Below are 26,172 nucleotides of genomic sequence, written 5' to 3'. Positions count from 1 at the left end.
TGTTCTCTCAGGGTGTTGCCCTTTGTGCTTCTTAAGTTGTTCCACTTATGTGTTTCTTTGTCTGTCATGGCTGAGAAAATAATGTCTTTAGGTGTTGTTTCTACTCTGTCAGTCCTTGTTCCACTTGATTTCAAATGTCTGAATTGGCTGTTTGGTTAGTGTGTCTTGAGTTTTCCTGCTCAAACAAACGGGTTATTGACTTGATGTGGCACATGGTTTGTTACACCAAACCTTTTGAGAAGTTGTCCTTGGCAATGGTTTTAAAGGGCAGGCACTTCCAAAAAATACTTGGCGGGTAACTGGATGAATCATCTATCTATCATCACCATCTATTACCATCTGCCACCGTCTATTATTGTCTATTACCATTTATCACCATCCATCACCATCCATCATTGTCTATCACCATCTACCTACGTTTATTACCGTCTATCACCATCTATACCGTCTATTACCATCTACCACCGTCTATTATTGTCTATTACCATTTATTACCGTCTATCACTGTCTGTTACCATCCATCATCGTCTATCACCATCTATTTATGTCTATTACCGCCTATCACCGTCTATCACCATCTATACTGTCTATTACCGCCTATCACTGTCTATCGCTTTCTGTTACCGTCTATCACCGTCTATCATCACCATCTATACCGTCTATTACCATTTATCTACGTTTATCACCGTCTATCACTGTCTATCACCATTTATACTGTTTATTACCATTTATCACCGTCTATCACCATCTATACCATCCATTACCGTCTATCACCGTCTATCACTGTCTGTTACCATCCATCATCGTCTGTCACCATCTATGTACGTCTATTACGTCTATCACTCTCTGTTACTATCTATCTACGTCTATCACCATCTACCTATGTCTATCACCGTCTATCACTGTCTATCACCATCTATACTGCCTATTACGGTCAATCACTGTCTATCACCATCTATACCGTCTATCACTGTCTATCACCATCTATCTACGTCTATTACCATCTATCACTGTCTATCACTGTCTATTACCATCTATCTACGTCTATTACCATCTATCACTGTCTATCACTGTCTATTACCATCTATCTACGTCTATTACCATCTATCACTGTCTATCACTGTCTATCACCATCTATACCGTCTATTACCGTCTATCACTCTCTGTCAATTTCTATCTATTATCGTCACTGTCTATTATGGTCTATCATGGTCTATCATGGTCTATCATGGTCTATATATATATGGTGTGTATATATATATATACCACCTATCAAAATCTATTACTTTCTTTTACCGCCTATCATCGTCTCTCAGTGTCTTAACTTGCAAGGCAGCTGGATTTGTGAGATCACGTGAGAATCCTCATTGGTAATCCTGATTGTTCAGAACCATTGGTGGTCGGGACACAAGATGGATTCTCACGTTATGTTGCAGTGTCCTGATCTCGCAAATCCAGCGTCCTCACAAGGTAAACAATTTAAAGCAGTGATCTTATTGCATTCCCATCAGATAAAGACTTCATCTTGAGCTGTTGATACCAATCTGCTCCTGTCTTCTCCAGGTGGGCAGGGTTTGGCCTTCATCCTACAGAGCCCTCATCAGTGCCTTCTCCTGTCTTACGCGCCTTGACGACTTCACCTGTGAGTGGATTGGCTCTGGATTCTTCTCTGATGTCTACAAGGTGGGTTCAAATCAGTTATTATTTCCTTTCTTATGCACCCTTATCATTTTTCTCTCCTGTCTTTCTTCTAGTTTTCCTCAGTCTGTCCTTTTTCCTTTTTCCATTTTCTAGTCAGGCCTTCCCCTTCCATCTATTTAATGTGTTTTATAATAGATCACAAATATGCACATGACCTCAGAATTTATTTGTTATAGTTTACTTTTCTTCTTGACAGTGGTTTAAATATAGAAATCAAAGGGAATTTGTGCGTTGTCTTGGAAAGTACTCTTAAGTAAGAAACTGAGTCACTTTCAACTCGTGTCAATCTCATCTATCTACCTCAAGTTGGTTAGCGTGGTGGGTCAAACACTGGGTCAAAAGACCGTATCTTGATCTTCGCTTGCTACTCTTTCCCTGACATTTTGAGGTCAAGTTAGACTGCAATCACTTCAAAGACATCACTTAAATGCGGGTTTGTTAACCCTGTTACCCCCCCTTCCCCCTACTGCAGGCGTGTGGAGGGGAGTCACACAAGCACATTCAGGATTATGAGTGTGGCTTTATCAACGTGCATCAGTGGAGAAAATTAAATATCTTTGATCTTCTCTTGTTTAGCATTATTACCAAGCCACCATGACAGTGCAGAGGTTTGGCATGGTTTAGATAAGCAGTGTGAGAATAAAGTAGCCATGGCCTTGATTGACTGATAGCAGTTCATTTTTGTTGTGACTGCTGTATTGAAAGCTACATGCTTTTCTGAACTTCATTCAGAGCTTTTGTGTCTATGTGCACGAGTCTTTGCACGCCACGGTGTCTCCCTCTCTCTTGATCTCTTGTTGTTGTGCTGTGTGCGAAGGGTTAACACGCAGAATAAAGTTGACATGTATGGGGGGAAGGGCTGTCTGTGGCCTCATACATGAAGGGAAATGATGCCTGATTAACTAACACATTGGCCTAGAAAAGTTTGAATGACATTCAACTTCATTTCCTATTTTCATTGTGTCATTACAGAACAGTGTGTGGGAACTTCTATTTTACTGGTAATTTTCAGTGTATATTTAGATTTCCCCGCAATAACGTGCCGTCACTGCATATGTAATCGATAACTCCTGTTATATTTGGTGAACTGGCGTGACATTTATTTTCCATTTTGTCTCACTGTCAGGCTACGACTTGCAGCTGGGTCAATGGTTGATCCTGTTATTGATGGTGTCTGACAGCTACTGGTGATGTTGGATTTTTGATGTGCGTGAGGTTGCTCTGCACGATCTGTACTGGAGCCAATCAAAGCATATTTTAATTGATCCACGAGCCTTTTATTTATTATTATTTGCATTGTTTTAACTGATTAAGCTCCAGATGTGCCAGCTCAGAAACAGCCCATTGTGAGCTGTGTAAACACTAGAGCTGGCACACGATCACACACAGAGACAAAAAAAAGCAATAAATTAAATTAATGAAATCCACATTTACAGCATGTGTCAATGAGTGAAACAAGTATTTCCCCTTTGGGTGAAACAGTGATCACTTTGCTTCTTTGCTGCTGTTGTTTAAAAAAAGCATTTGAACTTCAATATTTTGTTTCTGCTGTCCAAAAACATCTCCCACTGTAGTTACACTCTGACTCTCCTCACTCCATGGATCATTTTAATAAAACACTATAGGACACACACTATACTAAACACTAAAATATACTGTACACATTAATAAAACATGTTTGGAAGTTGTCTAGCATTAAACTGACTTTACTTTAGTTAATGTAAGCCTTCTTGGAGCTACGTATTTAATGTGTGTGTATTTAATGTAGGCTAAATGTTGGATTGGGATTGTCCTATTTCTCTTTGAAGTCTAAATTTAAGATGGACTACCTCAGTATTTATTCTAGTCTTTTAGTCAATTTGGGCTCCAATTGAGCAAATCTGCAAACTGTAAACGTCCATATTCCAACACACATGCTTCTCTTCCATCATTGTGTAGTTTTCCACCTCAACCTTTTGGGAAATGGCTTGTCAATGCTTTTTTAACAAGGGAGAAAGGAATCCCTGGGGAGAGAAAAAAATGGAAATTGGACCGGACTGATGAAAAGGTGGAAGTCTGGACAGGACAGGAACGAAAAAAATGGTGAAATGAATGGTGATAGAAGTTTAGGCATAGAAGAGGAGGAAGAGGAGGAACCAGATGGGGGAAAAAAAACCTTCAGATGGTGGAGAGCTGTGGTGGCAAGAATAATGGAAGGGGATGAAAGATGGGGGGTTGAGAAGAGGTTTGTGGAGTTTCTGGGGGGCAGAAAAATGGCTTCAGAGGAGATGAAGAGGAGTTTTGTAGAAGAAGGTGATTTAGAGGTTTTGCTAGAGCTTGGGGTTAAAGGGGGGGAGGAGGAGAGATGGGGGGAGAAAGGGTTTAGAGGAGAAGGAGAGTGGGGGTATGTTTTCCAGTAATGTGGGGTGAGATAGCATAGAGCAGAAAGGCCAGGGGTATGGAAGGGGGAAGGGGGGGTTGGGGGTGAGATGAGAAAAAAGGTAGGAGAGAAAGATGTATGTAAGAAGAGCTGCTGGGGAATATGAGGATTGGGGATGACGGTTTGTTGGAGGCCACAGTGAGGAGAAGAGAGAGAAAGAGGGGGATCAGGAATAAATGCAGATGGGGGGATGTGAAGAGTGAGAAATAAGGGGGTCGGAGGAGGATAGACGGATGTGGGGGGAGGAGGCCTTCAGGGGAGTGGCCATCTGTTGTCTCTGCTGTCCTGCGGTGGAGACTGTCAGCTATTATAGCCGGGCCCCTTCCTTTGAACTTGAACAGAGCGATGTTATGTGTGTGGTGTATGTTGGCCTATAAGATGGAGAGGGAACACATACACAGACTAACTCCCACAATCTAAATCAAGCTTTATGACCCTTTATGACTTTTCTACTTCATGTCACTCCTTAAAGAGATGTTTTCATACGCCAATATGACTCTATAGCAACAGTATTGACCGGCAGGATATGGGTCAGTGACGTGATGTAACCAAGTGTCAATTGGTGTAACCAGTATTTTTTCATAAAAATCTGATTATATACAGGAAAATAAATGTGAACTAAAGTGTGGAATAAATATAATCTACTTTTAGCAATGCAACACTATGTATTTTAACTAATTTTACATAATTTGTCGAAACTTATTGAGAACAAATTGTTGTTTTTAGGATACGTCTTGCTCAATATTATAGTTCTTTGCTAGTGCTTTAAAATTTAAATGTAGAAATAATCCAAAATGTTTTACACAAGTACACTTAAATACACGGTAGGTGGATGAAATATTTAATATCATCATATCATCAGTTGTCATTCTTTTGTGGTTACTCCATTTGACATTTTCAGGAGCATTCAGTCTTTTAAAACATTTTTTAAAGGAATTGCTCATCTTGCCAACCCTTATTTGTCACTGACCCATATTGACTTTAATTGTTATTGCCTCCTATGTAATCCATATTGTCTTTGTCCCAGCTGTCAATTCTCAATACAGCAGTAAGTGATACTGACCATTGTGTCACCACTGCAACATGACTGTGATGATGGAGGAAACTCAAAGAGCCATTGTTACAAGAATACATAAAGCTGCCCACTGTTGTAGTTAATATGACTGACAGTCTGTTTGGGACCATATTTCCATTCAGTATAAATAATTACTCAGGACGAAATTATGTTGCAGCACTTCTGACAAGTATTATATCTATTATATCAACACTGTGCTTTAAGAAAGTTGAAGTAGTGAAAATTTTACCATTTGACCATAAACTTTATTGTATAAAATGACATCAGCGCACTGAAACAGTGATCTACACTGGGTGTTTAATAATGATAAATAACTATAACTAACTATTTAACAAAAAACATGCACATATATATTTAAGTTGAATTAAGTTAAAGAATCAAATATACATGAAATGCTCCTTATATAACTTTTAAAAATATCGGCCCATATTGAACAACATATACGCCGATACTGGCTCTGTATAAGTGTGTGGCAGACCTGTTGCTCTGAATTACATTAGATTACACATGTGTTCCAACTGAAGTACTTGGTGAGCGTATATGTGTATTTATTATTTGTGCACGGTATTGACTTCAATTGAAACATGGCCAAGACCTAGATTCACCATGCCACAAGCAGAGCAACATAAATGTCCCCAAACTGTAGCTATTATCCAAATATAACATGACTAGCTCTATTTTGCATGTATATAGTATGCACCTGAACCATTTCCTGCACTTCATTCCTTGCCTGGAGCTCTTGATAAAGATTCATTGCTGGCTATCTACAGTATAGACACAGGAGAATCAGTCTAACCTTTTCAAACCAACGGATTAAAAGCTTCCTCGTCATATAAATATGTTTGCATGCGAGCTGCACTATAGCGTCAGGAAACGAGGCAGCAGGTGTAAGCTGCAGCATCTCAGTCACCTGATGCAGTGCCTTGTGGTTTTACAGGTTTATTTCTCATCTGCAGGCATGTGTAGGTGTTTAGAATAACTCCACTTCTTAGTAATCAATATCACCAAGCTGTAGCATCTCTGAAACTCGTGGTGTGAAGACCTCAGACCATAGACTGTGAGGAAATGCAGACTATTGTTAGATGCACGGGGTGGCCGTCGTCGCTGTCCTTAATAGAACATTTAGTGCAATAAAAATGTTTGTGTTTCAGAAGAGCGATTAAATGTGTTAAGTGCTCTTTTAGAGGCCTTTTCACCTTTATGAAACAAAACATTGTGGGCTAATATGGACTGGAGGTATTTTTGGAAAGCAAATGTCAGAGTTTTGGAATTCAAACTATTATCATTGAATGCTAAATCTACACTTGAACACATAGTACTGCTTGTTCCTTAGGTAGTCACTTCTTCTCTTCACACCAGTGTTAGTGCACATTTAGTTGTCCCAGTTTTTATTTTAGGTTTTTATCTCAACATTTATCAGTCATAAAAAAAACCCCATTAAAAATATACCACCTGCTGCCCAGAGACTGCTCAGCTCTTTTTTTAATACTGTGATCTCACATTTAATTCAGTAATATTTTTAGTCCTCTAGATCTGAGAAGTAAAACTACTTCTAATGTTATCGCGGCGTGTGTGTCCTATTTTAACATCAGCAGGAAGGGCTTCGGTGTTGTGAACGTGTCCTGTCTGCAGTGTTTGCTTGTCCTTTCACCCAAGGCATGCTGGGATAGGCTCCAGTCAACCGTGGATGTTCATGCAACCACTATCCAACCATGGGATGGAAACTAAAAATCCCAATGCACAGTAATACAGAATCGATTGTGCAGCAGCAGCAGCAGCAGCAGCAGCAGCAGCGTTGGATTGACACATCTACTTTGTCATGGCTGGTCAGCGGTGACTGACCTCATTTCAGTTCTCTTTTATGTGCTATGTCCTTTTTCTGCTTCCTCTGTTTGTCGTGAAGCACGGGCCAGATTTTTTTGCAGTGTCTCTAGCTGCTGTTCCCCTAGTGACCCAAATGTTAACGTATAGTTTATTACAACATACTGACATCTACCACCTATCCAAGGTTTTACAGCATCAGAGTGTCACTTATAAGCCAGAATAGACCGTTGTTTGGATTTGTTTAACTTTATCTGCCACATTGTTGAATTGTGTTTAATTGTTTTGCAGGTGTGTCACCGGGCGTCAGATCAGGTCATGGCCCTGAAGATGAACAAGCTCAGCAGCAACAGAGCTAACATGTTGAGAGAGGTCCAGTTAATGAACCGCCTCTCACATCCAAACATACTCAGGTTGGTAGCTTGAAACCATGCTTGTTCTACTACTATCAATCAGACATCAGCTTTAAATGGATATTATTGCAGCTTATTAAACAAATCAACCAAAAAACACCATTATTTTCCACCTTGTTGATAATTATATAATCACATAAGGTCAGCTACTTTGTAAATGACTAATAATAATAATTATCTGTGGTGCAGTAAACCTATTATTGGTATTTATTTACCCGACACATATTTTAAGGTCTAATCCAAAAGGCCTGTTATGTATCAGTCCATTATAAGACATTCAACAATAAGATGCCAGTAATAACTTGGATTGAGCTCACTTCCATAAATTCACAATAGGATTATTTTAAGGCTTAAGAGTTTAGATTACTCAGTAACTGCTAATAATGAATAAAGAACAAATCCTTATTATTTCCACATAAATAAATGTTACACATGGTATTAGTCGTTTCTGATAACTGCTGACACTTTCAGTTATTAATAAGATATACTTTCTCATGCTGTGTGCCTCTTCTTTCACCTCTGCCTCTCTTCTACCGCTCGCTCATGAGAGCTCATGCGGGTTTGACCCGTTTCCTTTTGGGGTTAGTCTTGAAACTGTGTCAAACACAGAGCCTATTAACAATGGATTTTCTAAACTGCCAGGTCCTGTTAGAGTTGCAGCAGCTGCCTAGAGGCGAAAAGCAAGGAGGACCCTTTCTGTCACGAGGGGGGAATAGGACTAATCTATGAACACTCCAGTTAATTTTTTAGAGGAGCTGGTCAATGATTGGTCCGACAAAAAAAAGGGTGAAGCAGGACAAAGTGAAAGCCCCTCACCTCTTCATCTATGGTGCTTCAGAGACACTTTTTGTATGACTTTTATTTCACACCTTTGACTTTAGCCGAAACTATCACCAGCAAACACATTTTAGAGGTGCTGTTTTAATATTGATTGTGTTTTTGTGAGCTGGCCAATCACAGTTTAGTGGAGGCGGGACATCATGCAGCTTAGATAGATTACTGCATCCTCCACCTCTATCACTAAACTCCAAGCACTTGCAATCCTCTCTACAAAAAAAACAAAAAAAATGCTAAAAACCTGCTACAGATTGCTAGATTAGATTAGATTGTTTCAGATTAAGCTTTAAATGCAGTTTTCTTTTTTAATTAGTACATAATAGTACTCTGGTTGATTTGTGTTGTTAGTTTAGTCTAGTTTAATTTAATTTAGTTTAGTAGCTTTATTGTCATTATATTGAGGGCCAGACAACAATATAATGAAATTTAGAAAGCATTCCTTGAGCCATAAGAACATTTAAGACAATTAAAAACAATTTAAGACATAAATAAAACATTAATACTTTGTAAGAGCAATAAAGTGCAATATGCAATTTAAAAAGGTGCAAACAGTAGCAATGCCTGTTATAACAGTAAGCCATGCAGACTCCAGTGAGTGTGTGTGGTTGAGTGGGATGAGGGGTTCAGGCCACGTTCATTAGTATAAAATAACTACTCTAATGTTTTACTTTTTACCCAAATAGACCATCAGACAACTTGAACACATTCAAAACTCTGCTGCCATGAGTTATAACAAGAATCAGGAGAACTGAGCACATTGTGTCAGCTCTTAAATCTTTCCACTGACTTCAGGTTACTTATAAATTAGTTCTTAAAGTGAGGTTATAAGTTTATAAATCACTCAACAGCCTCGGGCCACATACAATACAAAGCCAGTACGTCTGTTAGACTTTTAGGAAGCAGTCGGCTCACAATTGTGCCTTGAGTCAGAACTTTGAATGGCCTCCGTGTTTAAAAGGTGCTATACAAATAAACTTCCTCGCCTTGCTTTTTACGACAGGAAAATAAAAAGTCAGCAGACAAAATAAAATTTAATAGGAATGAGACTATAAATAAGTGCAATTTCAATTAAACTATTAGACGATGGTGATGTCCAATTGTCGTATTGTTCCCCTTTTTTATGTTGTTGCGGTAATCAGTTTATGTCAAGTTCACATTTAAACTCTGAGCACATGTGTGTTTATGAACATGCACATACATGCGTAGATGTCTGCACATGAGTACACGCACACATGCTCAGTATCTTTTACAATGCCATCTTTGTCAAGCATGCCTGGTGGATTGTGTGTGTGTGAGTGTGTGTGTTTCTGTGTGCTAACAAGGAGGAAACACTGAGGGGGTCATTGTTAGCTAAAATCCAACAAGGACCCACAAAGTCGACCTTTTCATTGCCTCTGGAATTACGAGGCCTTCGACGCTGCTCGTGAACAAAGTTAGTTCATATGTTGGTCTGCAAACGATCATTGTTTGTCTTTAATTTAAGGAGTCTGTCCGGTTTGAGGACGTTTTCCAAGCTTTTGGGATTAAGAAGCTTCTTAAAAGTCCTTCAAACAAGTTAAAAATACTAAAAGTTTTTTTTCTATTTCTGAAAATGTTTTTAAAACAATTACATCCAGGGCATGACAGCTGTAGAGAAACACGCAGCCAAGTGAAAGAGCAATAAGAAAGGAACGATACTGTGTATTTTTATCAAGAATGTGAAAATTGATAGGAAAGGTAGAGAGGAAAATGGAAGGAATGCAGGTGAAGTGTCTGAACTGTTATTATCGCCGTGTTAACAGACGGACTCACAGGAATCTCTTGTCTGGTCTTGCTTGCTGGAATCTTGATCTTTTCTTAAGTATGCCTCTTGCTTTCTCTGTTTACCTGCGACAAGAGAGAGGGTCACGCAAGTGGGTTTGTGAAGATATTTCCAACTTATTTTAATTCATGTGACCCTGTGGAGTAAACTAAAATCTTTTCTCAACATTTTTTTTTATTCTGAACAAATGTAAAATGATGTAAAATGTGTCTGTGTTAACTCTCACACATATCCTGAAGTCTTAAAAGGTTCAAATCATTACATTATGAGACTGGTATTCAACAACAACCTAATTTTGGATGTCTTTTGTGCTCTCGTAGGTTTAAGGGAGTGTGTGTTCATGAGGGCCAGCTTCACGCCTTGACGGAGGTAGGAGAACACACATGCACACACACATACACACACACACACACACACACACACATAAGCACACACATTCACATGAGAGCTTCTGAACAATCTAATGATATATGAGATCAAAGTGGCTCTAATAATAAAAGGTAATACACTGGTATGCTTATCTCCCACTACTTCTCGTGCCTTCGTGTGAGTGTGAGCACCTGTGTTTTTGAGTGTTGTGTGTCACTCACTGCTGTTTTTCAGGTGAACATCACGTCATCCACAAACACACATCAGAGCGCCACAGACAGTAGCCTCTAATTGTGGAAAAAACAGAAAGAACTCAATGTTCTTAAGGGCACGTCGTAACAATAAAGCTGCATGTGTGGAGGTAGAATTTGATACAGGCAGCTAATCAAATTATCCAGAGATGCACAGAGTTGATATATTTAGAAACAATACTCTATTAACTGTAGTTGGACAGTAGGTGAAGCCTAACCCCCCTAATTTGTAAGACAAATGAATGTTGCAAAGAGTAACCTGAGACAGAAGTAATATGGTATCTCTGTTAGAGTGGATTTGCTACGACAAAACTTACAAACATCACATGTTGGTTCTCTATTTTTTATTTTTTTGGCACAAAAAGCCATGTGTCATCATAAAGCAGATGCACTTTGGCAGTATTTAAAAGAGGATGTTGGTTTCAATATGCAGTAAACACAGCTTATGAGTAAAAAGGAAGATTGAAAACTAGAAAGTCTTTTTAAATGATCTTAAAGGCTGCTGTGTATTTAGAGCCAGTAGTTGGGTATGATTTCATTTTCAGTGATACAGGAAATACCAACACATGATGGATGGATGGATAGAAAGAAATGAGAATCTTTTCTTACTGTGCTCTCCTTCTCTTGAGGCACAAACTTTATTTTATTCAAAGTTGATAAACACCATTGTATTAGTTTGACGTCAAAAGCCATACAGTGACCGTTCTGTGGTAATTATACTTAGAGGAACTGCATATAATTACATTTATGACAGATAAACACATGCACTGGACACGCACATAGTAACAGTTCAGCGGTTAAACCAACAATTTGAGATGCGTCGCTGCATATAAACATGTGTTTTAATGTACATGCGATGAGAAAATACACGTAAATAGGAAGAAATGGTACAAAACACATGATTCATCACACTTTGAAGAAAGCACGCTCTGTTAAAGATGCTTGCAGGCGCACACACATGTGTACTCGATTACACAGTCGCGTTTCACAGTGAATGTGCTTATTGTAGCCTCGACAAACAAAGACAAACACCAACTTTCAGTTTGCAGTTGTGTAAGGGAACACACACACACACACACACACACACACACATGCTTATTTCTGTAGCTGCAAGAAGAATCCATGTATTGTAAGACATGGATATGAATATACATGCAGGCTGCGGTAGGTCTTGTTTTGCCGCTGCAGCGTAAACAGATCCTGTTGTGTCGTGTCAGGACCAAACTGAAGGCTCTGACCCTGGTAGCAGGCTCATGCTGTTTTGTTACCTGACCCCCACTATGAGGCCTTGCTCAGAGGAAATGGAGAATGAAGTCACCGCGTGGCCCCGAGCTCTGGAAACTCTCTCACATAGACACGCAAATCCACATCACATATAACAGCGGAATACACACAAAATAGGCAAAAAGCCCCCAAACATAGATTAATCTAAATCTGTAACCTTTTTGCGAGGCTTGTAAATATTAAGAACAAACAAAGAGCCTTATCCCTTTAAAATCCCTCAATATTGAAGGCAGAACTTAAGCACCCCTCTACTCAAAAATGTGTTTTTGTCAGATGTTTTCTTTGACATTTGATCTTCACTGTGCAGAATGATGTCTCTGCACAGTTGAACACTTGAAGGCGTTTTCTCTTTTCTCACCTTTAAATTGAGTTTAAGGCATGTACCTACAAGCATGATTTGTGATATGATAACTAGTTTGAAGGACTTATTAGTGATATATGAGACATCTTTTGTCTAAATTCTGGATTTGTCAATGAGTTCAGCCTCCAGGAAGAGCGCTGGGCTTTGAAGCCAATTTTGACGTAGTGGTCTAACTACATAATTACAAAATCACGTGATGCTATTGAGCCCAAAAAGACTGGAGGAAGCCAACTCAGCTAGCCTGAAGTCACTCGTGCATTTGTACTCTGGGCCCGGTGATGCGAAAGAGGAAGGAACATTTTTTAGCCTTATGTGCCCCTGAGCAGCTTTCATAGGATTGAAAGGGGCCCCACCTGCGACACTGTATCCATTTATTTTTATACATCCACGGGTCAGACACATGGTGGTTTTCAAAGAATATTTTTGTCTTGAAACATATCTCTAGGGCATCTTTAAACATTTTGCAGTAGCTCGATAACTTGTCAAAGGATGTAAAAACAAGAAAAAAGTCTGCGACCTGTAGCTCCTAATGCAGGTAGACTATAATAGGATACCACAAGTAGTATCAAGTATTCAAATCTACCTGCATTGGGAGCTGCAGCGTGCAGACTTTATTATTGCTTTTTACATATTTTGTTATTCGGCCCAGCACCTGTTTTCTTACTCTGGATGTTCGCGTCTACCACAAACTTCTTTAACTTGTCAAAGGACTCATCAGGAATATTCCAGATAGATAGAAAGTCAGGTTACCAGCAGCTCAATGTAAGCATGAAAGTAATAAAGCAATAAACAACAGACAGTAAAAAGATAAGAGCTGTGAGAGTAACTAAAACCAATAGCAAGATAAAAAAAACATGTCTAAATAAGGATAATAAAACATGTTATAAAAACACATAATAAAACCATTGTAGTGGTTAAAGTGCTAGTTAGCCAACATCACCAGTGGATCACTTTCACACAAGAAAGAGGCTCTCTGCAAGACACAGAGATTTATCTAGAGCACGAAGCCTCGCTCTGTCACTGCTGAATCTCAATCTCATTCACCTTATAGGAAACACTACTGCAATCATAATCTGGGCTAATGGTAAGTCATGACCCATGGCAGGATTATGCTGCTTTTTGAAGCTGCTCCCTCGTGGCAAAACAAGGATCCTTTTGTTTGAGCCTCTCCAGGGTTTTTTTGAGACCTGAGACACAGATAGTATAGCGGAGATGTTTCCATAACAGTTACGACCGGACCAATGTTTCTCATTTCCTCACCGCTGTGTCTTATACATGATCGTAGTGTGAGCCACTTAAATGATCTGAACTCATGCTATGCCCAATGATTACTGCGGTATATCAGTAACTCCACAAGTAGGATAAAAGAAATTCCAGGGAAAAATACCATGCCTACATAAGAGGATTTTCCTGAACGCTACTTTACCCTTTCCGGTTACTTTTAGTTGACACAGCAGGTGCACACGTCCACTGAACCATGATGGGTTTTTTTTTGTTGTTGTTCTCTGCTTATTCTGCCAGTGTGAGATTAAAATGGTGCAGTTTAGTTCGTAAATGAGACGATGAAGGAAGGAAGTTGGATTAGTCCCAGTTTTAATTGTCTCCAGTGGAGTTTTCCCCCCTGTATCCCCTCCCCACCACTCTCTGCCCCCTCCCAAAAAATAAAATCCCAACCAGGCAGACAACAGATGTTGAACTCTGTGGCTACTGAGGAATTTGCTGGACAAATACTGTAATCCTCCGCTGTCTTTCTTTGGGGGGGGTATATGACTGTGTGTGTGTGTGTGCTCAACCTTTTTTGGGGGGCAGCCATTTGACTTTTGTACACAAATGGATTTTTATTCCCCAGAATATTTGATCATTAACTTATCTTTTTTTTGTGAGTCCTCAGACCTTTTTTGGTATTACCGGATATTCCAAATACATCATTGTGCCAGTATCTTATGAGCCATAATAGCAATATTCATTAAAAAATGATATCGAACTATCAAGTTAAATGATGCAAGTGTAGAGTATTCATATATTTTAATGTTTTAATGTTAAAATGAACTCTTCCACTGTTTCATTTTAATCTATTTTATTCTAGTCAGTCCCTCCTTTATGTGAGGCAATAGTCCAAGACACTTGCCATCTTCATTAGGCTAAATCTTAGTTTAGGCACAGCTGATTGTCCATTAACTGTAAGGTTGGGTTATAAATAATCTCCTATCTACATGTCTGAGTGTGTGTGACTAAGTAGAAAAGAGACTGCTAAGGCTGAAAAGCGCAATATAAGTGTCGACCTTTTACCATTTAGGTTATTGCTGTTTAGTGAGCAATTTCAAATTTATGATTAGATATATTTTTGCTGTATTTGTAACAAATTGTGTGAGTGGGGCCAAAAATATAAAAAACATTACGAGCCATTCCTACATTAACTTCCTGAGCTTACTGTATCACATTGACTTCAACTTGGACGGCAGAGCAGGTTTTCCATATTAGCAATCCGGAGCTGTAATCCAAAGTAAATCTATTAAGCATCAATCCCCTTATGTGCATGTTTATACAATACATCTCGCATGTCGGGATGCAACCATGTGTTGAATTTAAAACTAAAAACAAAACAAAAAAAACTAAATCCAGTCTGTATCTTTTTGATGGTGTGAAACCTAATCTTCCTTTTTTTGTTTTTAGAGGTTGGACCACTTGAGTTTGAAGTGGTCTAGACAAGAGAGATGCTGTGATTGGAGATGTTGAACGTGCACCCAGCCAGAAAATGATGCATAACTGAGAGGAAATAATGACTTTTTTTTTTTTTTTTGAAGGAAGGCAGCCCAGAATACAATCTTACTAACAGATATCACATTTTTTCTCTAGAGGAGGCTTTATTTTTATGAGACCAATTGTAATAACATACTGAAGCCAGTTTATTCAGCCGTGTGAAGACATGTAGAGACCTCCTCCCTCCACCATCCCTAACCCTAACCCCCTCTGTCCTAATTCTGTGTCTGTCACTCAAACCAATCACCCTAGCTAAACTAGACCAGCTCTTTATCCCATCCTCCGCTCTCTCCCTCTCTCTCTCTCTCTCTCTCTCTCTCTAGTTAACCAGTGTTGTCCGTGATATATGACATGGGGATTAGTGCGTCTGCTGCGTGTGTTCGCATGCACGCAGCAAGGTCAGACAGGTTCCTCTAGATCAGAGCTGACAGACAAGAGCGAGAGAGAAAGACCCTTGATACTTAAAAACTTAAAACCCACTGAGCTGATTTTGCCCTCTTGGCTGCCCACTCTTGTGCCTGCACTATGATTCAGACAGTCGACATTTATGTACTTAGGAAACTAGCGGCTCCGTCTGCCAATTGAACAGGAAGCCAGCCAGATTTTATTCAGCCAGTTGGTCGATACACCAGCTAACCCTCCAGGCAGGCAGGCAGGCAGGCAACAGTCAGGCAGTCTGTAACCCAAACAACAAAGTCAGATAGGCAGTTGTTTTTTTATAACGCAGTCAGTACATTTAAGCTATTTTTAAGCACGCCTGTATATTTTTAACCAGATCTGTCCGTTACCATTTGGCCTGTAAATTCCAAAGAAAGCTCCACAAGTCGTCTGCTGTTTCTCTCACCACCGACACCTGAGAGTGTTATGTTGCTATGATTAAACTATTCACACTGGCCGAGTTCAGACATCTCTCATTTGATCTCCTGAGAAAAGTCGTTGAGACGTTTCCCCCCCCCAGCTCAGCTAATACAATGGACATGCAGTACGCAGCCAAATTTATGGCTAAAAAAAAAAAAACATTTAGTTGAAGTAATTACTGTTTGTGCAAAGTCTTAAGACATTATTAGTTTATCTAAATAGCAAAGTTTGTTCTGTAGCCTGTAATTAGTTGTTAAACATGTTTTTAGGCATACTCTGCAATCTGAATTCATATTTCAAAAAGAGACCCAAATCAGCACCATCCTTTTTAACAATATTACCCCCACTGATATTATACAGTTTATATTCCTCACATTTTGATAGTTTAGGAGTATGTTCCTACACTTATATCTCAAGGTTTTTATTCATTTGTGTGTCTCTCTTTCTTTCTTTCTCTCCAGTACATCAACGGTGGAAACCTGGAGCAGCTTCTAGACAGCAACAAACACCTGAGTTGGCCTACCAGAGTGAAACTGGCCTGCGATATTGCCAACGGTCTGGCCTACTTGCACTCCAAAGTCATATTCCACCGGGACCTAACCTCCAAGGTTAGTTACGGTAGATAGGCTAATTGGTCGTTAGGAGGAGAAGAGACAGCTAAATATAGAGCTGCAGGCTTTTGTTCTACTGAGGGCTCAGAAGAACAAAGTACTCACTGTACCTTTGTGTTTATTACGTGTATTAGATAAGTATTTTTTAAGATTTTATACTTATTTATATAAATGATGAATAGTTTACTTTGGTTTAGAAGCTCAAGTACAGTCCTGGGTCTGTTTTTAGAGCTGCAACTAACAATTATATTCATTATAAAGATATGTGTCGGTTATTTTTAATTAATTAATACATTAGTTGTTTTGTCCATAAAATATTAGAAAATGGTGGAATATGTCAATCACCATTTCCTAAAGCTGAAAATACAACCTGAAATGTCTTATGTAATCCTACAGTAACTAACAGTCAACAACTCAAAGATACTCAGGTTACTGTCAAAGAAGACTGAAGAAACCAAGAAGCTAAATATGATTGATTTATTATAAAAAAAAATTGACAATTAATTTAATAGTTGACCATTAATAGCTTTATTGACTAGTTATCTTACATATATCCTGTATGTCTTAGGTCAGTCACACAATTGATTTAAGCAACACTTGCTAATGTCTGTTACTTATAAAAACACCTTTTAACATTGCAGTAAATACCAAAAACATAGATATGAAAAAGTTAATGAAATGAAAATAATGAAAAGTTACAAAAAATACACCAAGAAGTCCCTTTTTTTTTGGTCATTCACAGCATAAAAAACAAGTTATGTATTAAGTTTAGACTGTCTTGCTCTTTTTACAAGAAGGATTTTGAAGTATTTGTTTGTAAAGAAGAATACAACATGTGACTATAAAGAAAATGGAGCTCAGGAGATTTTCTGTAACTCCTCATTTGACTTTGGTTCCTTTTTGTCCAATGATAATATTAATTTGTCATGTGGTCTCGTACATTTATACAGAACTGTTCAGTATTTATTTAAATATGATTTAGTTTAGTCAGTTTATCGTACTTTATTAAAAGGATAACGAACCAACGAACCAACTTCTTTATGTAAAACCTGCGTTAGATTTTCAGATGTCTTCTTGACACACGTGCTGTATCTGTTCCTTTTTCTGGTAGACCTGTTCACCTCTCTGCAAAGAACACAGTGTCACTATCAGATGAGATAATCTGTAATAGGCAGCTTCTAGTTTTCCAACTTGACCCAGAGCCATGTTGGCATGGAAATAGCAGGAGACAGAGCCAGTGAGCGAGTAAAACCCATATTCATTTCCTGTCTCGGCTTAGAGAGATGGTCGTCCGCAGAAGAGTAAGAACACGCTCAAATATTTATAAAACCAGCACATTTATTTATAAGTGATGTTTGGAGGGGGGCGAGGGGGGGGGGGGGGGGGTTATAGAGTAGATTATACTTCCTCTAATTCTTATAAAGTTTATGTGCTCATGACTCATATCACAGATCAGCTTTCTCTCTTCTTTATTTCATGTTACGTGCCTGTTCAAACACTTTCTCATGCCAACTGTAATGTTATCCTATAGTTTAATAGAGCTACATGTTAATATACCCATCCAAGTATAATTAGGCACTGACAGAGAGAAGCATGCATACATTATACAACATTATACCACATGATGCAGGGACTAAAGGGCAAGAAAACATCACATGAAGCATGCAAACATTGAATATGTGCTGAGTATTAATGTACGCTGAAGCAGCACATTACTGCACTTTAACCTGGAGTAGAGGAAAGGAAGCATAGTGAGAGTCGGGTTATCCCACTGTGACTAATGTATTACGAGTAATGTCAAGTAAAAGGATATGTACACTATAAATAAAGATGTGAGAGAACATAAAAGATTCAACATCTAGCGCCACCACTCAGGATCTGTGAGCACAAAGTGTGAAATATTAACGCTGTCAAGAGTGTAAATACTGTTATGTAAACTAATAATTGTAATAATAGATTAACAAACAGAGTTCAAACTTCATGGGGGGACACGCCTTGAAAAGTCTTGTTAGTTCCCATTTTTTAGATGTACACAAAACCAGAATGTACTGTAAACTAATACCGAAGGCTCGAGCTAGGAAGTGAGTGTTTGGTTGATTTTCTAAGTGACAAAATGTAGTTGTTCTTTTCCTGTTTTGTCCTCTAGTGTCGCTACTTCCTCAACGTAACATACAGTACTAGTTGATAATGAGGAGGTTTTGTTTTTTTTACTGTAACCACAGAACTGCCTCATCAAATGTGACGACAACAACAGCTTCACAGCGGTGGTGGGAGACTTCGGCCTGGCAGAAAAGATCCCATCTAACCAGTAAGGAGTCGTCCACTGATCACTCACAGCTCCACGCAGTTACACACAATCTTTAATAGTAGTCAATGAATAACAACTACATTCCTCAAGCTTGGTATTTTTTTGGAGTCCTCCATCCACCTCAAAGCATTTATTTTGTTCCTCTAGCAACATTACTGCCTTATTTAAATACTGAAACAGGCATTAATCAGCAATCTTGACATTAAAATGAGCAGCTCATAGTGTTGAAATCCCGGAGAATTATCACCATAGTGTTAGATGACGTAGCTTAGTCGCCTCTTTTAGCTCACTGTCTATGATTCATTGACTGTGTGGTTGAGTCTTAGTTGATCTCACCAACTCCTGTAGGCAGATGTTTCCAGTAAAAAAAAAAACCCAGTTTAAACCATTACCCAATAAATAAATCACACCTATGACAGACAGTGAGTGAGTCACTGATGATAATTAATGTTAAGTATGTAGTAACTGAAAGTCCCAAAATTTCATTTCTCAGAAAAACTCAACTCCAAATGGACACTAATGTTGTTCTATGTTTGCTTTATGTGTAACTAACCAGTTGTTTGTTAGTTTAGTAGCAATAGTTTATTATTTTATTTTCCCCTTAGTAACAAAAAAATGACATATGCAGCTTTAAAGTTATATTTAGCTCCATTGATAAAAAAGTTGAAGGCTCTGGAGGCCACTTTAAGTACTCTGGTAGTTTGTTGTCCTGTCTTATTTCATTTTAATTATCCTCTTGGCTGCACTCCCCTTCCTTCACACGAGGAAAGAAATCTTCTTATTGAGCCTCGTTAAGATGCTGCTATTTATTTAAATACATGAAGATTTTTATTCCACCTTTTTATCATTATTTTGTCCATATTTTCTCCCCACCATGATGTTTTTTTTCTTTTTACCTTTCTGTCAGAGTGTCCTTCCTCCTCCTCCTCCTCCTCCTCCTCCTCCTCTTCCTAATACCAGACACAGAGTTATTTATTAACACACGGGTCAGGCACTAACATTAACAGCAGCTTGTACAGTCTACATTCTCTGCTTTAGTGTTTTGATAACAGGAGGATACTATCAGTGCAGGGTTTTGTTTTTTTTAACACTTCAGCAGAACGAGGAAGGAGGGAAGGGGGGGGGGGGGGGGGGGGGGTTGTTTTCTTTACTCCAGAAACAAAGTGTGCAAGCCTCAAACAAGAAATATAAATGATATAATCTTGTATATTTCTGCTTTGGTATGTGCATATATAAAGCTGTATATCATGCATTATTTACGTGAAATGACATCTTTTGAGGATTTGTCTTGAAAAATAAAGTTCGACTTCACTCGATTTGAATTTAAATACACCAAAAGCTACTGAACTCAAAGGATTAGAGAGCGAGATGGATTATAGAGAGCGTTAAATATGTTTGAAACTGATTGAAAGGTAAGACTATAGTCATTCATGGTCTGCTGCAATTTTAAAAAACTACAATTATGCCTTTATAAGAGGGTCTGCTTTGAATAATAAGAGTAACAGAAAGCTCAACCTCGTGTTTTTCTCTGCAGTTCTACTCTTTATTTACACAATACATGACCAGAGTCAGGTGATGCTTTTTTCTTACTGGTGTTTCAGGGGTCAGAAGAAGATTATATCAACCCAACTTTACACCATACAGTATTAACACACATAAGAGTTGATGCTGAATATCTGTTGAAACACGGTGTTATCACATTATTAAACCGGGAACTCAGAGTTCAGTCAACTCAAATCCTCTAGAGTTCCTAAAAATATCTGGCACCAGATGACTTCCTCATTATGATGGTGCGAAGATGTCAAACCTTTAGTTGTTTTCTTTGTGTTTTTTTTTTGTAGTGCTGAAGGAGAGAAGCTGTCAGTGGTTGGATCTCCTTTCTGGATGGCTCCTGAAGTCCTGAGAGATGAATATTACAACGAGAAGGTGAAACCACCGAGCTCGACTTCTACCAACAACTAAAACCAAGCAGTTGTAGTTCAGATTATATTCAAAATAAAGTCTGATAACATTTCATTAGATTAAGTTTGATGTAATAGATAAAAGCAAAGTGCTGGTTTTACAAAATAAATGAATGAGTGAATGAATGAGTGAGTGGTGGAATAAAAGGAAGTTTCCATTGATTGTAACATTTCTGAAAAATCACGTAATTCACGGAGTTGCATTTGAGAGGAAGGTCAGAGGGTTAGTTGGTAAATCTGTGGTTTAAAGTCTGGAGAATATTACACATACTGTACAATGCTTCACCACTTTACAGTAAAACTAGCAAGAAAAAGTTTTAGTGTTTGAACATCTGTGTGTTTATATATATGTGATAAAACTAGTGTCTGTTTTCCAGGCTGACGTCTTCTCTTATGGTATCATCTTGTGTGAGATCATTGCTCGGATTCAGGCCGACCCCGACTTCCTTCCCCGCACAGAGGTGAACGCTCAACTCCTCCTCCTCCTCCAACATCTCCTTCTCCTCCTCAAACACCTCCTTCTCCTCCTCCTCAAACACCTTCTTCTCTTCCTCCAACACCTCCTTCTCCTCCTTCCTCCTCCTCCAACACCTCCTCCTTCTCCTCCTCAAACACCTCCTTCTCGTCCTCCTCCAACACTTCCTTCTCCTCCTCCTCCTCTAACACCTCCTCCTCCTCGTCCTCCTCCAACACCTCCTTCTCCTCCTCCTCCAACACCTTCTCCTCCTCCTCCTCCAACACCTCCTTCTCCTCCTCCTCCAACACCTCCTTGTCCTCCTCCTCCTCCAACACCTCCTCCAACACCTCCTCCTCCTCCTCCAACACCTCCTTCTCCTCCTCCAACACCTCCTCCTCCTCCTCCTCCAGCACCTCCTTCTCACCTCTGTTTAACCTCATCACCTCGTGGCACTCCGTCTGCGTGTTTGTTTGCAGTGTCCACATGTTAATCCTCTCGGTATCCCCTCCCATAGTTCTCACCTTGTTTACACTGTGATGTGATTACATTCATATGACCAATAAAAACCTGGGACAGATATTCTTCTGTAGTAGTAGCAAGCCACTTTTTATTATTTTCATTATCTTTATGATCTCTCAGTTTATTGTATTTATTATTTAATGTGTAAGAAGTGAATAAATATGACAAAATTACATTTAATTGTCTTTAAGTACAGATGAATGCAGCTTTTTCAGTATATTAGTGACCTCATTATACATCTTTTAGGTAAAATTGGTTTCAAACTTTATATTAACTGCAATAAATTGTAAAGAAAATACATTTATAACACTCACACAAAAATTACAGTTAAAGTCTAATAATGGATGTGCCTTTTACGCCGGGCTTCATAATCTCTCAGTTTATTGTATTTATTATTTAATGTGCAAAGTAGTGCATAAATATAATCAAATCACATGTAATTGTTTTTAAGTACAGATGAATGCAGCTTTTTTTAGTATATTAGTTACATCAGTTGTTTTTACCTCCGTTTTTAAGGCAAAATGAGTCTCACTGCAGTTAATTGTGAATAAAATACATTTATAATACTCTCACTTTGTTTTGTAATAAATAAAACAAATTCTAGTCAAAGCCAAAATATTAATGGATGTGCCTTTTTAAGCCGGGTTTAGAAATGAATCCAAACTCAGAAATTGAGTCGTTAGTTATTAATCCTTCATAGTTTACAATCATAAGAGAACTTGGCAGTCAGCTGGACCATGTCAGCAGGATTAGTTTGACCTGAAGCTGGCTTTGGCTGAGTCAAGAGTTAAAGTACGTCAAACATGTGATGAAACGCGCTCGCTCTCTCTCTCTCTCTCTCTCTCTCTCACTCTCTCTCTCTCTCTCTCTCTCTCTCTCTCTCTCTCTTCTCTCTCTCTCTGTCTTTATCCCTCCGTCAGAACAGTAAATATGAACTTCCTGTCCTAACTTTGTTACATTTGTATATTCACACCTCTCTGTCTCTCTGTCTCGCTCTCTTTTACTAGAACTTCGGCCTGGACTATCACACGTTCCAGCACATGGTCGGAGACTGTCCGCCTGACTTCCTCCAGCTTGCCTTCAACTGCTGCAATGTGAGTGAGATGATTCTCACATTTACTGTTAAAAATAAACCCATTTATAAACTGGGCGTCATCACTGGTAAAGGGAGTTAGAGTTTTAAGTCAAGTTTTAAGTCCGCCTATAATAACAAAAGACATTCAGGACAAACTTTTCTTTATATTTCCCAGATTCCTCGGTTGTCTCTTCTAATTTCTCCTGTTTTTGTTTTTTAATTTCTTAAGTACTTCAGAAATGAAGGGGCAATCTGATTATCTGAATAATCAGATTGCCCCTCAGCTCACTCTCCAGGAGGTCTTCTCTTATCTGAAAGCTGGATCAGTTACTTTGTGGACTTGTTCTTTTTGTTGCACAGTTTGGAGATTTGTTGCTTAATTAAGTGATGAAATATAAAGAAGAATTAAGTGAATCAAACCAAATAAAATACATATTTGTTGATGATTAGGCCACTTTACTTTTGCTCATATAATATTGTAATTATTGGGCTGTAATTGTGACTTATTTGACTCCCTCTCTACTCTAGCGTGTAGACATAATTACTAATCACAGAGGATGAAGGCATTAAAGTTTATGGAGCTCCCTGCTGATTGATCATCCATCCTTTCTCATCCATGTCTGTTGTCTCGCTTTTATCATCCCTGTCTCTTCTCTTATTCCCCCTCCAAGTCTTATTTCATGTTGAATAGTCATGTTTACAGTATCTTTCTCCAACTGCTTTGCACTTCTTTATTATCTTCATACCTTCATATTTGATCCACATGTACGTAGTCTGACTTCTCTCAGCAGCCTCTTCTCCTCAGAAACCATTTTTAAATGTTGACATCATCTGTCCATCTCTCCAAATGTTATACTGTTCCCCTCTCCTTGCATCTTCATACTCACTGCCTAATTTTCTTTAATTATATTTTCATTTAAAAGTGCAACAACAATCATTTAAGAGGTCATTTTTTGAGTTGGCCCTCCTTTCTTTCTACTGACTGTGGTGATAAACTGTGTCAATGAGCAATAAAGCCAATTTCTTGGTAAAACTAAACGTATAAAAGCTTGCAAAAAATATAAAGCTCTTCTGTGGCCTTGTTTGTTCATGTTACTTATCATATTGTCTCATAATTAACATGGTATTAATTAGTTTATGTTAAATGTGGCTCCTTTTTAAATGGGATGAAACTATAAATAAGAAATCTCACAGTCATCTTTCTCCCTTTCATCTTGTTCTCTTTTAGATGGACCCTAAACTCCGTCCGTCCTTCCCAGACATCGTCAAACACCTGGAGAAGATCCTCGCGCTGCTTAAAGTAGAAGAGATGGAGCACGAGTGTGTCCCGCTCAGCGGAGACAACAACGACAAGAAGACCATACCCAAAGGTATCACGCTTTGTAGTTCTCTGATATGTCGTTTCAGCTTCAGGTTTAACGTCAAGATTAACTAGAAAACAGAGGAGGATAATAGGAAGGGGAAGTGATATCCATATATGCTCTGTCTGTACTCTTATCTACTCAGACTGCCAACCGGTCAGATAGTCAATATTTCACTGGTAGTTATCCAGTGAACGGCGAGCCTGATGGAAACTTGTCTCTCCTCTAAAGCACAGTGTTGATTCCAAGTTTGTTCAGTTAGTCAGTAACGAGGAAACTGTTTACACTGTCAGCACCCGAGCCAGATTTTTACTTCTCTTCTTTTTCAGTCAGAAAGTGAGTCAGGTGAGTGATAACCCCCTCACTGTTATATCTGTATCCTCCCGACCCCCCCCCCCCCCTCGCTATCACCCGTCAAAGAAGCAGAGTGCTGACCCAGAACGGCTGCTGATAACATAAACTTCTTCATGACTTTTAAGAGCAAAACTGGTCCGAGATCAACATTCCCATTTTCAGATACTTGATCCTCGCAGATCCAGGTTTCATTTCTAATTTGGTTCAGTGTTCAGCGTTCAGCGTTCAGCCGCCTGCATGTCGGAGTCAGGAGGCAGTAAAGTTTTTGTTTAGATGAGCAGAGTGCAGATCCTTTTTCCTCGGGATCAAAACGGTACGAAGAGCCGAGCACAAACACATGATGAGATGAAGTCATGATTTATACTTGTGAGAAGTGTAGTTTTTCTCATCTGTTAGTTTGATGTAAATTTAGAAGAAACAGAATATATAAAACAGTCTGAGTGCGTTGTATATGTTACACAGCTGTGTGGAAAACATGACCTGCTGGATCTGACGCTTCTTTCTCTCCTCGTTTTCTGTCGATTATCACGTCGTAAACTTCTTCTTCTCCTGCTCCCTCCTTCCCTCTCTGTCTGCCCCCCCCCTCCTTCTCCTCCTCATCCTCCTCCTCCTCCTCCATCATCTCTCCTCTCTCTCTCTTCATCATTTCCTGAGACCAGGATCACTCTCATAGTAGGAAATATTCCTTCTGCGTAGCAAAACATTTTAAGCCAAATATTTTTATAAAGAGACATGAGGAATTGTCTCAGACGTTTTCTCGATCACTCACAAGCACGGCAGTACTTAGAGATATTAGAGGAGGATCAAATATAAAGTTTTCCTGATGAGCTCACTAGTTAACATGCAACACAATACTGGGAATAACAGATTTAGTGAACTACTATTTATGCACTTATATGAGCTAAAGTTGATTTCTAAGCAAGATGAAGAATTGCTGGAAACTGACACTTAAACTCAGTAATAAATAAAGATTATGGGAGAAATAAAAATCCAACCCAACGTCAGTAAAAATCTTCATAAAAATTGCATCTAAGTGCCTCTGGAAAGATTTAAACAACAGGAAATAGGAGAGAGGATGGCTGGCTCTCACAGGATTTAGTCTCTGCTGCCACCTAGTGTTTATAATAGATTTTCACTTTATATTCAGACACTACAAACAAGATATGCCAATATATGAGATAAGATAAGGTTTTCCACCTGATTGGTACAGCTTAGCATATAATTAGCATCTTATATAGACACAAGAGTGCCATTAAGTTTATAATAAATGGTTAAATAGTCATAAATAGTCAATAATAAATGATTAAATAGTCATAAATAGTCATTCAGATAAAATACACACGATAGCAGCAGTTATATATTGCACTAGTCTGTGTGTGTGTGTTTGGGGGATAGTGTTTAATTTAGTTGAGTTGAGTTTAATTGAATTGAATTGAATTTAGTTTAGTTTGGTTTTTTTAGGATCCTCATTAGCTGCAGCCTTACTGAAGCTATTCTTCCTGGGGTCCGACCATAAGCATAAAAGTGCACAATATATAACAAAATATAACATTACAACATAATAAAGTAACATCTA

At 38.7% G+C, this 26,172-nt stretch overlaps 1 protein-coding gene across 2 annotated transcripts in view; it reads left to right on the top strand.

The window, feature by feature from the left end:
• The window catches only part of LOC128368718 (dual specificity testis-specific protein kinase 2-like), a 36,817-nt gene that overhangs the window by 7,203 nt on the left and 3,442 nt on the right, over window positions 1-26,172 (top strand). For both annotated transcript variants that reach the window (XM_053329577.1, XM_053329578.1), the window contains 9 exons: window positions 1,564-1,683; window positions 7,308-7,429; window positions 10,388-10,436; window positions 16,412-16,558; window positions 18,784-18,869; window positions 20,711-20,795; window positions 21,208-21,291; window positions 22,814-22,900; window positions 24,110-24,251. In XM_053329577.1, coding sequence (XP_053185552.1) covers window positions 1,564-1,683; window positions 7,308-7,429; window positions 10,388-10,436; window positions 16,412-16,558; window positions 18,784-18,869; window positions 20,711-20,795; window positions 21,208-21,291; window positions 22,814-22,900; window positions 24,110-24,251 — 922 coding nt within the window. The remainder of the gene's footprint in view (window positions 1-1,563; window positions 1,684-7,307; window positions 7,430-10,387; window positions 10,437-16,411; window positions 16,559-18,783; window positions 18,870-20,710; window positions 20,796-21,207; window positions 21,292-22,813; window positions 22,901-24,109; window positions 24,252-26,172) is intronic.

The sequence above is a fragment of the Scomber japonicus genome, chromosome 12 (assembly GCF_027409825.1).
Source record: "Scomber japonicus isolate fScoJap1 chromosome 12, fScoJap1.pri, whole genome shotgun sequence".
NCBI classification, from domain to species: Eukaryota; Metazoa; Chordata; class Actinopteri; order Scombriformes; family Scombridae; genus Scomber; species Scomber japonicus.
This window is presented reverse-complemented; position numbering and strand designations above follow the sequence as displayed.